This window comes from Haliotis asinina, chromosome 2 (genome assembly GCF_037392515.1).
Source record: "Haliotis asinina isolate JCU_RB_2024 chromosome 2, JCU_Hal_asi_v2, whole genome shotgun sequence".
Classification (NCBI taxonomy): domain Eukaryota; kingdom Metazoa; phylum Mollusca; class Gastropoda; order Lepetellida; family Haliotidae; genus Haliotis; species Haliotis asinina.
In genome coordinates this window covers 58,117,941-58,132,360 of record NC_090281.1, presented here as the reverse complement: position 1 = coordinate 58,132,360, position 14,420 = coordinate 58,117,941, and the positions used below count along the sequence as shown (strand labels likewise).

General features: G+C 38.6%; 1 protein-coding gene and 1 pseudogene across 1 annotated transcript; one reads left to right on the top strand and one right to left on the bottom strand.

The window, feature by feature from the left end:
* Nucleotides 1-426: 426 nt before the first annotated feature.
* LOC137271909 (uncharacterized) lies at nucleotides 427-5,325 on the bottom strand. The gene is made up of 4 exons (XM_067804293.1): nucleotides 5,202-5,325; nucleotides 3,098-3,144; nucleotides 2,533-2,700; nucleotides 427-435 (listed from the first exon to the last, which is right to left on the bottom strand). Exons 1-4 carry the CDS (start codon nucleotides 5,323-5,325, stop codon nucleotides 427-429), a joined length of 348 nt encoding a protein of 115 aa, XP_067660394.1.
* A 3,332-nt stretch (nucleotides 5,326-8,657) lies between these two features.
* Nucleotides 8,658-11,352, top strand: LOC137271908 (toll-like receptor 4; annotated as a pseudogene).
* Nucleotides 11,353-14,420: the final 3,068 nt, after the last annotated feature.

Below are 14,420 nucleotides of genomic sequence, written 5' to 3'. Positions count from 1 at the left end.
GGGTCATCTTCAAGACTCTCTCTACCATGCTCAAATTCATTGACCCATCGTTTGATGGTAGCAGATGAAGGGGAAGACTTCCCATAAACTGCTGAAAGCCTTTCTTCAATGTTCGTCGCCGAGTTTCCTTCAAGAACTAAAAACTTAATTACTGCTCTATACTCAATTTTATTCATTTTCACTGCCGTGAGGGGGGTCTCTTTCTGTCAATGTGAGCTGTTCAATAACTTCTGAGAGTAGGATACAAAAACTTATATATCACATCAGCTACACCCCAAGGTTCAATGTCGTACCATAGGCTGTGACACCTGGGTATGAAAAATGCTCAAGGCTCAAAACTTATTGACATCCCCTCGTACGTATCTTATTGTGAGCAAGACGCGCACCTGTTTGGCATCAATTTAACGTAAATGAAAAAATACTAGTTCACAGCACCTGAACATTAATTGAATATTCATTTAGCATATAACTTTTTCTTCTTATGATTTATGTAACTATTTCTCCTTATGATTATATAGATATTTCTCTTCACAATTAGGAAACGTTCAAAAGATCGCTTTTTTAAGTATGGAACTATTAGAATATGGTCGTAAGGTTTGTCCAGCTGAGACATGACCTGGATTATATGTTTTTAAACAATTTTCGTATTAATACTGTTTGAGTTAGATATCCTGCCATCACAATGTTTTAATCGAATTTGAACTGATTGCATTATCGAGCACACTGAAAATGAATCCTAAAACGTTTTTGACAAATTCGCACCTGGTCAAACAATATTCATAATTGTTTTGTCTTACATGTAAAACGACACAAACAAATTCAATGAACTATACAATTCCTTTAAATATGTGTGCCTATACAATTCATAAAATGTACAAATCATTTTCGTTAATATTATCAGTTTTCCTTATAAAGTTGAATTTATCACTTTTTTTATTAACTTGTTCATATGAAAGTGGAATATTAATCCCAACATGTTGAATATTGTACATCACAGGAACTAAAGGACTTGTTGCACTACATGTATTAATGGCTATGTGTGATCTCCTAACACATGTGAAACGACCTTAAATGTGGTATATCCTACACTATATGTGTCAATTTCCTATGTAAATATTATTCAAACAATCAAAACCTTTTAGTGAATAAAAACGCATACTCTATATCCACATATATGATGTTGAACAAGGCTAAATGTAGATACTGAAATTAGTTTCATGAAAAAATATCTGAACGATAGGCAAAACATACAATATATAATAGTGAAAGTGTAATTGGAAGGATTTGGCGATTGTGTTTACTTTTGTAGAACCGACCTTCACCTCAGTGTGAGTGTTTTCGTAGACTGAACCAGTTTGTAAAAGTGGTGAATTCATAACCTAGGCTGTTTCGTAGACGGTGATTCCGTAGACGTGCGAGGACTCTTCCCTTGATTCAGGGATCATTTGTACATAAATATGAGATGTAAGTAATCGGAATGATTCTGACTATCTGTGTATTGTTATATGTTATTATTGTTTACATTGTAAATAACAGAAGCAGCTGATATACGCTGATAAGTCGTTGTCGTTATATCTATTTTCAGTTTGCTATTTCTTGCGACAATACTCTTCCCCTACTTATTCTAAACGTATTGAGATTTTGTAAGCAATGATTTGACGGCTTTGATACGGAAAATTTCCCAAAATGCTACGTAGTGAAAATCGTCATTATCTTTGTTTACATTTCAAACAAGCGCAGTCTTTCGTGCAGAGCGTTCGTTTTCACACCCAATATTTTTCGTTTCGTATTATCTAAACAGTTGGCATTGGTGACAAAGACCATTTGTAATTTGATTCAAAGGTGTATGAAGAATTCAATGATGCATTTGTCGCAGATAAATATGAAATGTGCTGAGATAACTGGCGTCTCAATACCAGCCTTCGCGAAACATGATTTTGTAAACACTATCCTATATGGCGGAAAGCACACTTGTAAACTTGATATCAGTGATCATAAATATGTTATTTTTGAAATTCAGTACTCCCAGTATTATCCGATTTCACATTTCAAAACACTCAAATAACTGTGAATCGTATAGCGTGGGTAAAAAAGGCGACATTTACGATGAAGCCAATTTTGAGAGGTTATTTAAAGCACTTCAACATTATCTGAGAAAATAGTGGCTGGTACCAAGAAACGGGAAATTTTCCGAAGATCTCAAAACGGTGAAGTATATTTGTGTAAGCGACATATTTAGTATTTTATTGGACTTCAAAGTGAGGGTTAATGGAAGATGGAGGACATATATGTCCCTGTGGCAGCCAGTGGGTAACTCCCTCCCTCATAATGAGCCCGTGAATACAGGTTTGACGTTTGTCTACGTGAATAACATTATGATTGCGTGTGAAGAGCACATCGTAAGGAGCACGCGCGCTTGAACAAACAGAACTCATTTGCCACATATTTAGCCTCACCACAACTAAGGATTTGGCCTGTATGAACAAAACGAGAACCTTGAAATTTTAAAATCTCCACTGTCATTAAACATACATATTTTGGTACAGGATAACCGGGTTCCTTGTAAATCGTTTCCACTTGATCAACGCTGTGTATCTTCTTTATGAAGCCGAGCTGTTGAAAAACCCATCTTATCAAAGTACCCAGCCACACCTGCATACGCGCAAAGAAAAGGAGCACTGCTTTCAGGCCGATACGCACCTTAAACCAACAAAGTGAAACAATCAAATCTCTGTATTGCTAAGTAGCTTGTGTGCAATCTTATACCTATCTACCACTAATTCAAGTCATAGTACAGAATGTCTATGGTCTTACATTCAGTCAAATCTCTGTGTCTAAGTATCTTGTGTACAATCTTATACCTATCTTACACTAATTCAAGTAACAATACCGGGAGTGTTTGGTCTTACATTCAATCAAACCTCTGTGTTGTTAAGCAACGTGCACAATGCTACACTCATGCACCGTGGTACTACACAGTGTGCCTATGGTCTCTCTGTATACAATCTTGCGCATATTCAAGTCACTGTGGTGTTACACAGAATGTATGTAGTCTCACATTCAAACAAATCTCACAGAACGTTTATAGGCAACTTACTATAAAACCAGCTGAAAATTCCTCTTCGGGTGGAAATTGGAGTACCTAAAAGAAACAGAAGTCATCAATGTTTAGACAGGGAGAGTTGTGCGTTTCATTATCTTCTTAATGTAATGATCATCAGGAGATTCCAAATAGCCATAGCCGTGTGCCACTGAACAAGAGTATGGTGTGGCAAACCCAAGACAATATAATAAAGGGTGGACTGACTCCACCAGCTTTACAAAGCATGGTGATGGTATAGAAGGGTGGATTGGCTCTACCAGGTTTACAAGGCAGGGTGATGGTATAGATGGGTGGACTGACTCCACCAGGTTTACAAGGCAAGGTGATGGTATAGAAGGTGGACTGACTCCACCAGGTTTACAAGGCGAGGACATGGCATAGACGGATGCACTGACTCAGCAAGATTTACAAGGCAGGGTGATGGTATAGAATTGTGGACTGACTCCACCAGGTTTACAAGGCGAGGACATGGCATAGACGGATGCACTGACTCAGCAAGATTTACAAGGCAGGGTGATGGTATAGAATTGTGGACTGACTCCACCAGGTTTACAAGGCAAGGTGATGGTATAGAATGTGGACTGACTCCACCAGGTTTACAAGGCGAGGACATGGCATAGACGGATGCACTGACTCAGCAAGATTTACAAGGCAGGGTGATGGTATAGAATTGTGGACTGACTCCACCAGGTTTACAAGGCAAGGTGATGGTATAGAAGGGTGGAGTGACTCCACCAGGCTTACAAGGCAAGGTGGATTTGCTCTACCAGGTTTACAAGGCATGGTGATGATATAGAAGGGTGGACTGACTCCACCAGGTTTACAAGGCGAGGTGATGGTACAGAAATGTGGACTGACTCCACCAGGTTTACAAGGCAAGGTGATATTATAGGTGGAATCTTTGGAATAACTTTCTCTTGCTATCTCTGATCGTAAAATATCACATCAATGGAAATTTCCAATATATTGTAGTGACACCTGGGTTCTAACCTGCAATCATCGGCTCTCTAGATAAGCGGTTTTATCCACTAGGCTATGAAACATCGCGGTGGTGAATAAGATCGTTTGTCAGTATGAACCACGTGTTCCTTACAAGACGGGTACTGCCGGCAGCGCACGTGCAGTGCGTGGAATGGATACAGAATACTGAATAGTTGTTTATTTACGCGTCGCGCATAAAAATTACAGAATTTTACATACAAGGTCTATGCATATATAGGTTAAATAATTATGCAGGGCCTATATAGTCCGAAGAGACGTGTAAATACATTAAAATATACTTTGTTCATAATGACATAAAGCAATCAAAATATGAAGGTAAAAGTTACATGAGATATAAAAATAGCACTGGCACTAATTTGCTACATTGTCCTTAAACCGTTTGCTGCGACTAAACATTCTAAGACACATAAGGCCTAGTTTGGATAAGAGAGTATTTGAAGAAAAGAGCAGTGTTACCTTAAAATCTAAAGTGTTACCAGTATAAGACGTGTTGCTAAAAAACTGGGTAACACGGACAGACGGATGTCCTCATAAAATGGACACTGTAGGAGAAAACGTTTCTCATCTTCAACGCATGAGAGGGAGCAGTATTTACACCGTCTCTGCTCATGCTTTTCATGAAAACTGACCAGGTTACGGCCATGTGATGTCAACGCACTCACTATACCGTGTACCCCTTGGAGATCTACTAGAATGCACCGGGGTCTTGTGATATCGATCGTTGTATGTGACCTATAAAGATATTTTACACATAAACGGTTGGTAAGCTGGAGAAACCACTCCTACTCGGGTTTACAACAGATTGTAACCCCTGAGAGTCCGGACATCCCTCCTCTCAGGGTTCACAATCCCTTGTAAACCTTCGAAGCCGTGTCTTCTCCTGCACACGACAGAGTAGACTGCATCTGCAAGGCTTACAAGGTGAGGTGGGGGTATAAATGGAACGAATTACTCGACTCTGCTATTATAAAGAGGATGGATTTTTAAAACTATTTGATGAAAATGGATGGACTGATCATCCGGCGAAAAATGCTGAGAACAAACAACCTCGCATAATGTATCGTCTGGAAGAAAGAACCGATGTAAGACTCAATCTTAACCGGTATTTCCTCGTTGGAATTGTCACTTTCATATAGGTTTCTTGCTTTCTCCAACAACTGTTGCCTCATCCTCCTCTCAGGATCATGTTGAGGAAGAGTAGTTGTGTCAGCATGCATCATCGTGGTCCGAGGGTGTCACTGAGTCTCGCGATACCGGGTTGGATTATATACTCCTCTCAGCATACCTTTCCTGAGGAAAACGTTTGTGTTCTTGGAACAAACGGAAACTTAATGCCCGTGTAAGGTTAGGCCTTGTTAATTAATTAATTGTTGAATCAATGTATTTGATAAAGTTTAGCGGATGATTTTGATATAGATTTAGATGATGTCGTGAACCAGTACGTAATTCATAAAGTGGATGCGGTTAAACGCGTGATGTTAACAAACCACCTTTAAACGGCGAGTGTTGGTCCACAAAGGAGGGCGCTTAGAAAGTTTATACTTGCACGATCTGACAGCAATAGAAAGACATTTTTGACTTTTGGGAATGTATGTAAAGATAAAAAATTCATGCAGCAAATATAAAAAGAAAACAAGACATCTCTGGGTGAAAAAATGAACGTTTTCATTCAACACTCTGGTAAATTTTGGCGAGAGATTCGCTCCTTGAAAAGTAAAGGTGATGTTGCTTGAGATATGACAACATACCAGTAGTTCTGTCTTTTCACATTCCGATGAAGAAATCTGATTGTAAGAATTCAGCCCAGTTGCTGAACACTATGGATACTTTGGGAGCAAGTACATTGATGTGGAAATCCTTGTTCCAGTCGCTATGGAGAGGTTGATGTGGAAATCTTTGATTCAATAGTAACAGAAAACGAAATTTTCGATGACATAGGAAATCTTAAAAGCTGAAAATCACCTGGTCTGAAAAAGATTTCAGTAGATATGATCATACTTTCAAAGACCTCGTATTATTAGTACCAGTCTATTGTAGTACCATTACATAGGATGGGTAACATCAGGAATCCTGATAAACATAGAAGCATGTCTTCTACATGTAGTTATCATCAACCACAAACTAATCTCAAGGGCAAATATTACAGATATAATTCATGAAACACAAACTGGCTTCAGGAAAGGCTATTCTACTGAAGATCACATTTTCACATTGTGCGCAATGGTGCAGAAATTATGTTTATGTTTAAGACGTGTGGGACTAGATAGAACAAGTGTTGTCTATGGTGCAAAGTATTTATGCTAGCCTCACGGCTTGCGTGCGTAGCAATGGGGAATTCACTGGCTATTGTGAATTCACAGGCTATCTGCATTATCTTTCATATTTGTAAATATTGTATATTATGATTATTTACTGTGAGTCGGTGTTAAACTAGGGGAGTTACTGTGCACAGGAGGCAAATAGCAAACTTCTAACGGGTCTTTGAGAAAAGTGATCGTACACCCACATCACAAAGTGAGCCTGCAATGACGTGTATCCAACTGCAGTCGCGGCTGTTAGGTGTAGTCGAAATAACATGTTTACCAAACATCACAGATGTAAGCCTGCACATAATAAGACTACAGGTGACAGAAGAAGAGACTATGGCGTCGCCATGGACGTGGCGGATGTGAGTCTAAGCACGGTGAGTAACAATGTTCAGCATTGTTCCGTAGCGGTATGGTGGGTCAGTGGTGTGCCTTTACACTTGTGCTATAATCACTGCTAGTATATGACACTACCTTTGACAATGTCGTGATCCTGTATTAATTTGTAATCATGATCTTAGAATGCTGTTACATCACATTGCTTTGTTGATTTCACACCGAGTTTTTACCAACAGGTTCCCGATTAATGTTCAGCTCCAACGTGGGGACAAGCACGTTACGGTGTCATCGTGTCATCTGCTGTTGGTCGCTATCTTGCAATTCGTGCAGCCGGTGAAATAGTCTGGATGTCCGCCATTAATGCATGCATCTTGACAGCGTACTCAACTAATGCAGTGAAACGGCAGTTTTTAGGAAAGGTAACAGTTTACCATATCTGAATGCTATAATTATGTGCCATCATTATGTACTGAACAACAAAAGAAACGCAACTGTGCTTTTTGTCAAGTTATTTAATACTAGACACAAACATGACGGCTTCCTTTTATGAGATTTCATTTTTGAGAAGCTTGCGTTTCTTTTGCTGTTAAATATAGATTGGCATGTGCATTCCTCTTGTTTACTGATTTACTAACCTGCATATGAAAACGAAGTGACAGTGTTACGTGGTAATTTCCACGTTGAATGTTGTCAGAGAACCAGAGAACTGAGTGTGAAACCAACAAACGACAACTGAATTCTAACACTGAAAGCGTTAAAGGGGCTTTCATAAACACGATCGCCTCTTTATGATTAAAGCTTTAATGAAGAATTTTTTTTCGCATTTTGCTGCATCTTTATTACCATTAAAACATTCCAAGAATTTACATACTCCTGTTTAAATTTACGTGGCATCTCAGCAGGGTAGATGTATTCATAAATCATATATTTTAAACATCCAATCTCCAATTTTAAAGCCTGTTCTGATTATATATATTTTTATTGTATTCTTTTTAATGTTTTTAGTGTATTTTCAACTCGCTTTCAAACATCCTAATATTATATCTTGTTTCTGGTACTCTACGTCGGTGTACTATAAACTTGGCGAATATCATTACTTAGTCTTCAGGAAATAAAGTAAATATCTCTGTACTTATTGTATTATGTACATTATTTTTTATCCATTCGAAAAGATCCCACCAAAAAGCCAGACATTTGGACTCTATAACACATACTGACTGCACGTTAATCATATAATTCAGTGTGCGAAAATGGTACCTGGCTGGTAAACATTTATCAGGGTCACTGAATAATAAATGTGCAGTGGTCCTGGTGGCCAGTGGTTATTTTCCATATGTAAATAAATGAAATAACTTTACATGAAAATATTTTAGAGAGGATTCAAGTAAAGTAAAAAGTAGAACTGATTACTCAGGATCATTATAAAAAGTAAATGGTAAATCTAAAAGATGTTATATGTTGAAATGAATATATTAGTATTGATACTCACGTAAATCTATGAATGTTATTTTGGAACAGTGAAATACAGACAGGACCGCTATACGTTGTCCACTCACTGGCCCAGTGGTCTTGTGGCGAATTTGAAATGTTTCTAATCCTTATATTATATTAAAATATTGCTTCTTTTTTATCATGCTATCATAGTAAGAACCCCATTCTGCTGCTGAGCATTGTACATACTTTTCCTATGGGCTTGTGGACTTCAGTTCTGAATAAAGAATTATCAATTGACAATTCACCCACAGACGTGAAACGCATACGTCATTTTAGAAGAAGTTATTGGGTTAGTCTAAGAGCAATTATTTCATGTAATTTTAATGGTGAAAAGGTAACAATTCACATGCCTATGGACAAGGGGTTCGCTACCACAACAGCAGTCAGTGTTTCTGTATACTTGAGTCCACAAGATGGCGTCAAAGTCAATACTTTGTGTGACCTCCACTGACATCAAGTACTTGTCGGCACGTCTCGGCACGTCTCGGCAGACTGGGTAAAGTCGCTCTTGCGGAATTCTTCCCAGCATTTCCTGCAATGCGATGGCCAGTTGTGCATGGAAGTGTCTGAGGCGTGCTTTGACGTTGACACACAAGTCGATCGAGTTCATCACATAGGTGTTCTTTCGGCTTAATATGATCGGGAGGGCCATAGAGAGGCAATGACGTTAGAATTGGCAAGGTAGCGGACCGTGGCGCGTGCTGTATGTGAAGTAGCGTCGCGATGCTGGAACAGAACAACTCCCTCCGTGTACTTGGAAAAAGAAATCCAAAAGGGTACGAGAATAACATGTAATACCTAACAGTATCTATTCCTCCACACTTTGCACATAAACCATTTCCTTAACATTAAATTTGGTAAGATGTATGATACATGGTATTATAAAGTGTAAAAGGGTTTAGATTGATCACACAGAATGTTGGTCTTCTGGTGATGTCAGTTGTAAAGTGAGATGAAAGACAATAGGCAACCCACTTATAAGACCAAATTCCACGCCAATGCACATAGTTTTATAATAGTGTCTGCATTAGCCGAGAGTTCCAGTAAATTCTGTAGTATACTGTGCAAAATATAGTACAAGTCTAAATATAGCACTGCCCCTCACATACAATGTATGACAAGTGAAACATTGTCGCACAACGTTTACAGAAAACTAGAAACTTCACAGTCACTTGTGTAAAATATTATATAAAAGAAAGGACATAAGAATGTGATATAGAGGCTAACATTTTTGTGTCAAGATCGACAGGATGAACTGAAAATAATCACAATGCCAAAAATTAATTCCATGTGTTTACAGAATTTATCGCTAAAGGGCGCAAACAAAGTGTCAATTGAGTCACAAGAAATTAAATGTGATGGTTCAAACTTTCAGTAGCGTATGGCAACCCAGCAATACTTCCTCATGGGAGACTTAATACACTAATACACTTAATACAGTCTTGGGGAATAAGAACCATTGTTCCTGCAAATTCTGGTGTTGGATCCTGAAAGTGCACAGACTAAGAGCATGCCAGCTGTGGTCGACTGGATTGCGATCAGGTGATCTTGATGGCCAGTCAAGAACGTTGATTCATAGGTTCTGCAGGAAATTCCTGGTCAAGATACCTGAATGATGAAAGTGCAAGCCTTGAGCATAAATGGAAAAATTCTGGGGGCTAGTGCCTGGTCGCGTTCACCTGTGACATCAAAGTTCAAACGGATAACCAGAAGTGGGGAACGGACAGTCCGACAGAAAACAGCTCAAACCATAATACTTCTGACACTAAATATGTCTACTTCCTGTAAACACGATTGAGCAAAACGTTCACGGCGTCACCTCCACACTCTCATCCTAACATCAGCGAATCTGAGGGTAAATCTTGATTCATCACTGAAGGCAAGTCGATTCCAATCTCCATGAGTCAACCGGAGGAGTCGGCAGCCCCTACAGCAAACACTTACGTGGATGTAATAGCGTCAACTGGTTCCGCGATATGGTGAGCTGCTCGCATTTGGTTACGAATAGTTTGAGCCGACAATCGGTACATTTCAAAATGTAAACATTTGGAACTCATGGGACATAATTCAAGATCCCACAAAAGATAATCTTGGTGACGAGAATCTTGAAACATGGTGACGAATCTGAAAACATTGCTTGTTCACGATACGACGTCAGATGATGACATGTTTGTGTCCCCAACTGAACCCTTCTTCCATGTCATGACCGAACTAAAAACCTTGATTTATCAGGCAATAATCTACAACTTATCAACAAAATTACTTTTAGAAACTTCAACAAACTAGACAATCTTTCTCTTCCAAGAAACCGACTAAACGACCTTTCGGAAGAAATCTTGACAGTGGTTTGGCTCAAGCATTTGGGTGTGACGTCGAATTTCCTCTCATTCATCAGTAAATACCAACAGACCTTGCTTGATGACATCGTTGTCAGTAACGGCTCCTTCTACCTCTACATGGCAGGCAATATCTTCAGCTGCAGCTGTGGAACCCTTCACTTCATTCAGTGGTTACAGGAAACTGATGTTACTTTAGATGACCATGGCAACTACACCTGTATCCTTGGTGATGGAACGTTGACTGATACAGCTACATTTTATGCCAGAAGGACATTCCAGTGGAGAACATGTGTTGGTCAGTTCTGGTTGTCTGTGGCCATAATAGGAACCTTGATTGCGCTTTTGTCTTTGCTTGTAGCCTTTCTCGTCAAGAAATATTTGCCTAAAATAGAGCATCATGTGTTACAGGTGCTTGGTTACAAGCAGGAACGCCGACCAAAAAGGGAGGATTTTGATTATGACGCCTACATATGCTATGAAGGTGCTCAGTACGATTGGCCCTGCCACTTTCTGTTCAAGGAGCTTCTCCACGTCTTCCCAGGTATACACTGTGAGACTATTGTCCGTGAGCAACGCAATATCGGACCGAGTTCTTCTTCTGTAGAGGGATATGTCCTCGGCAGCAGGTTCCTCATCTTCACCTCAATGTGGTTTCAGAGGAACATATTCTGGATGTGGAGGACAGTTCTGGACGCATCTGTGCCAGTGCAACAGCCCTATTCTAAAGTATACCTTGAGTCACGCCATGACAGTGTCACAAAACAGGTGAATATAAGCAACACTTTCGGCGTACAGACGTTGGATGGGTGACTAGCAAACCCGTGTAGCATATGTGGGTGTCTCCGGGTAATGTCTTTGTTCAGAACATGCCTCTGTTGACTAAGAAGCAGATGGCTACCTGGTATAAGGTCATGTGACCTTGGCTGAATATCCACCTGATAGCCAAGGATGAAGATCAGTTTGTCAAACGAATCATTTTCAACCGGTCATGTTGTTAGTCAACTTGTTGTTTCAACGTCCAAAGTACAAAAAAAAAAACCAAAAACCACACACACACAAAAAAACAAAAAACAGAAAAAACAAAAACAAGAAGTGTTGTATAGTTTATGAATAACTTTGACATTTGTCAAATTCCCAGCTCCACTGCTTTAAAGACTGAAGCTGAAACTCATTTCAACATTTTCCATGAACGAAAGGGACAGTTATTCTATTTTATCTGCACGTGTTACATTTTGTGAATGAACCGACTTGGCAGAACATGATTATATGTTAGGGATAGATTATATGTTCACATATTGTTAATATGTTTTGGGCGTAGAGTTATGTATTGTAAAACAATGTTCCAAGTGTAATGCACTGCGTACGTATATAGCCACTCGGGGACAATGGTGTGATTTATTTAGACTTGTAGTAGATTTTGACAGAATGATCTGATCTACTTTCTCCATGCATACCCATCATTGCGTCAACTCGTTGTCTTCTTTCCCCATTCCCACCATTCTATCAACTTATCGTCTATTTTCTCCATCTACACTATTGTCTCAACTCATTGTCTGTTTTCTCCATCCCTACATTTGTCTCAAATCATTGTCTATTTTCTCCATCTACACCATATTGTCTCAACTCATTGTCTATTTTCTCCACCTACACCATTGTCTGAACTCATTCTCCACATTTTCCACCCCCACCAATTTCTCAACTCATTATCTATTTTTTCGTTCTATTACAGGCACATGTTTATAGGCACATGTCGTACCGAGCATGCAAGGGTAATGATTTTAGGCGCGTTTGGGACTCGATTTTATTGGTAGGGTTGTCAGAATAAGCACGTCCATTTTCATTTTCACGAATATCGCACGGAACTTTTTACCACGTATGCCTTTGAAGTGCGTTTGCTCGATATGCTTTTTCAACAGAAAACACAACGATGTTAGTAATAATTATGAATCTGGATTGACATACATGTTAACAAAACGATAAAGTAAAAACACCATTTTGAAAGAACAAAAACTTGCACTTGGTTTTGAAATGGTTTTTCTGGTTCAGTATATTTAGAAGTAGGGTTCAGTGGTATGAAGATGGCGAAAAGAACACAGAATATGTTTCTTGAGGAAAGAAATTATATCAAGAAGCATATGACAAAGATGATTGATATAAATGAAAGGAGCGTAACTAGCACTGATGGTGTAGTCTTTGAAACTTCAAGATATTACGAAAACTGAAAGAGTAGCCGGCATGATATCAAATGAGAATACTATGCACGTCAGTTTACCAGTATTGATATCTAATTAAATAAGAATGAGAGAAACAGTTCTCCGGGTCCTATTACATAAATGAATGTGTCTCTATAAAAAATAAAAAAAAGTCCAGGATCGGACAGTTTTCCAGAAGAATTCTACAAGTTAGCGCAATTATTCTCCTTAGACCCATAACACATGCTTTCTGTATTGGAACTGGTTCAAAAACCAGGCCATAATATCCTGCATTTCTAAGGAAAACAGAGGTAACTTTATTAAACGTAGACTTTAAACAGCTTCTGGAGTAATAGCAAATACACGTAGAATCAAGAATGTTCTACTAAATATCATAAGCGAAACGCAAACGGGTTTTCTTAAGGACCGATTCATTGGGGAAAATGCAAGAATGTTATATGATATCATTAATTGCTGTGAAAGACACAAAAAGCCAGAGATTCTTATAACGGTTGATTTTGAAAAGCCTTTGACGCGGTAGAGTGGCAATTTAAAGATAAAACACGAGAAGCGTTCAATTTCGGACCTTATCTCGGACAATGGATTAAACTGTTTCCATATGATAGTAACAAACAGTGCCATAAGCACAGACCACATTTTAAAAGATTTTAATTATTTGAAAAAGGCTGTACAAAATCTATTTATCATTTTTGCAGAATTATTATCCATATCTCTTAATAATAACACTTGGATAAAAGGTATAGATATTAATGGTGTTGAATATCTAACGTTCCAATATGCTGCTGACGTTAACTTCAGGGAGGGCTCTCGGAACATTAGAAGATTTTGCCAACGTGTCTGTTTTAAAGATTAATTGTGAGAAGATCAAGGCTTTTTTGATTCTTTCAAAAAAGAATTCAAATGAAAAATCTTATCCCCATTTGCCTTTGTAATGGTCAAAAGAACCTTTCACAAATTTTATAGATAAAGTTTTCGAAAGACTTGAAACAGATGTTTTTCCTTGAATTTTGATAAACAAATTAATAAAGCAAGATAAGGTTGTGTAGGATTTAGTAAATTTCTAAAAGATAAGTCTGACTGTCCTGGTCTACACTCTTTATCTACAGATCTACTGTCAGGCCCTACTATTGCCGGACAAAACCTTCTTTTAACAGCTAAATTCTATTTTGTTTAAGTTTATTGGATCGGGAAACGAGATAAAATAAAAAGAAGAATGCTGATAAATTATCATTCGTAAGGGGTCTTGGCATGGTTGATGTTGAAGCATTTTTGTACATGCTTGAAATTGAAATGGGTTAAATGCCCATGAATGGGTTAAATCAAATGGTATCAGTGAGGTTTTGGGTACACTCTTAAAAAAACAAGAAACGCGAAACCCAAATATCAATGAAAATATAGTTGTTATTCAAGGACGTGTAGATCAGTGGAAAACAAAGAGATACGTAAATGAAATTTTGTGGAGCAATGCATTGCTATCGTGTCCATATTTCATTTGAATAACAGTCATCACAAACATCACTGCTGTCCACCAGGTGGTGTTGAAGTCAGTACCTCGTATGACCACCTCCAGCTGCTACCATCGCCCGACACCTACTGGGTACAGATCGAATCAGTCGTTGGATGT

What these genes read in the sequence shown, in the direction of transcription:
- LOC137271909 (XM_067804293.1), bottom strand. Translation starts at nt 5,325, where the DNA reads ATGATGCATGCTGACACAACTACTCTTCCTCAACATGATCCTGAGAGG. An exon ending in CAACGAGGAAATACCGGTTA is followed by an intron (nt 3,145 to 5,201) that starts AGATTGAGTCTT and finishes TCTGTTTCTTTT; the next exon opens with AGGTACTCCAATTTCCACCC. An exon ending in AATTTTCAGCTGGTTTTATA is followed by an intron (nt 2,701 to 3,097) that starts GTAAGTTGCCTA and finishes TGTTGGTTTAAG; the next exon opens with GTGCGTATCGGCCTGAAAGC.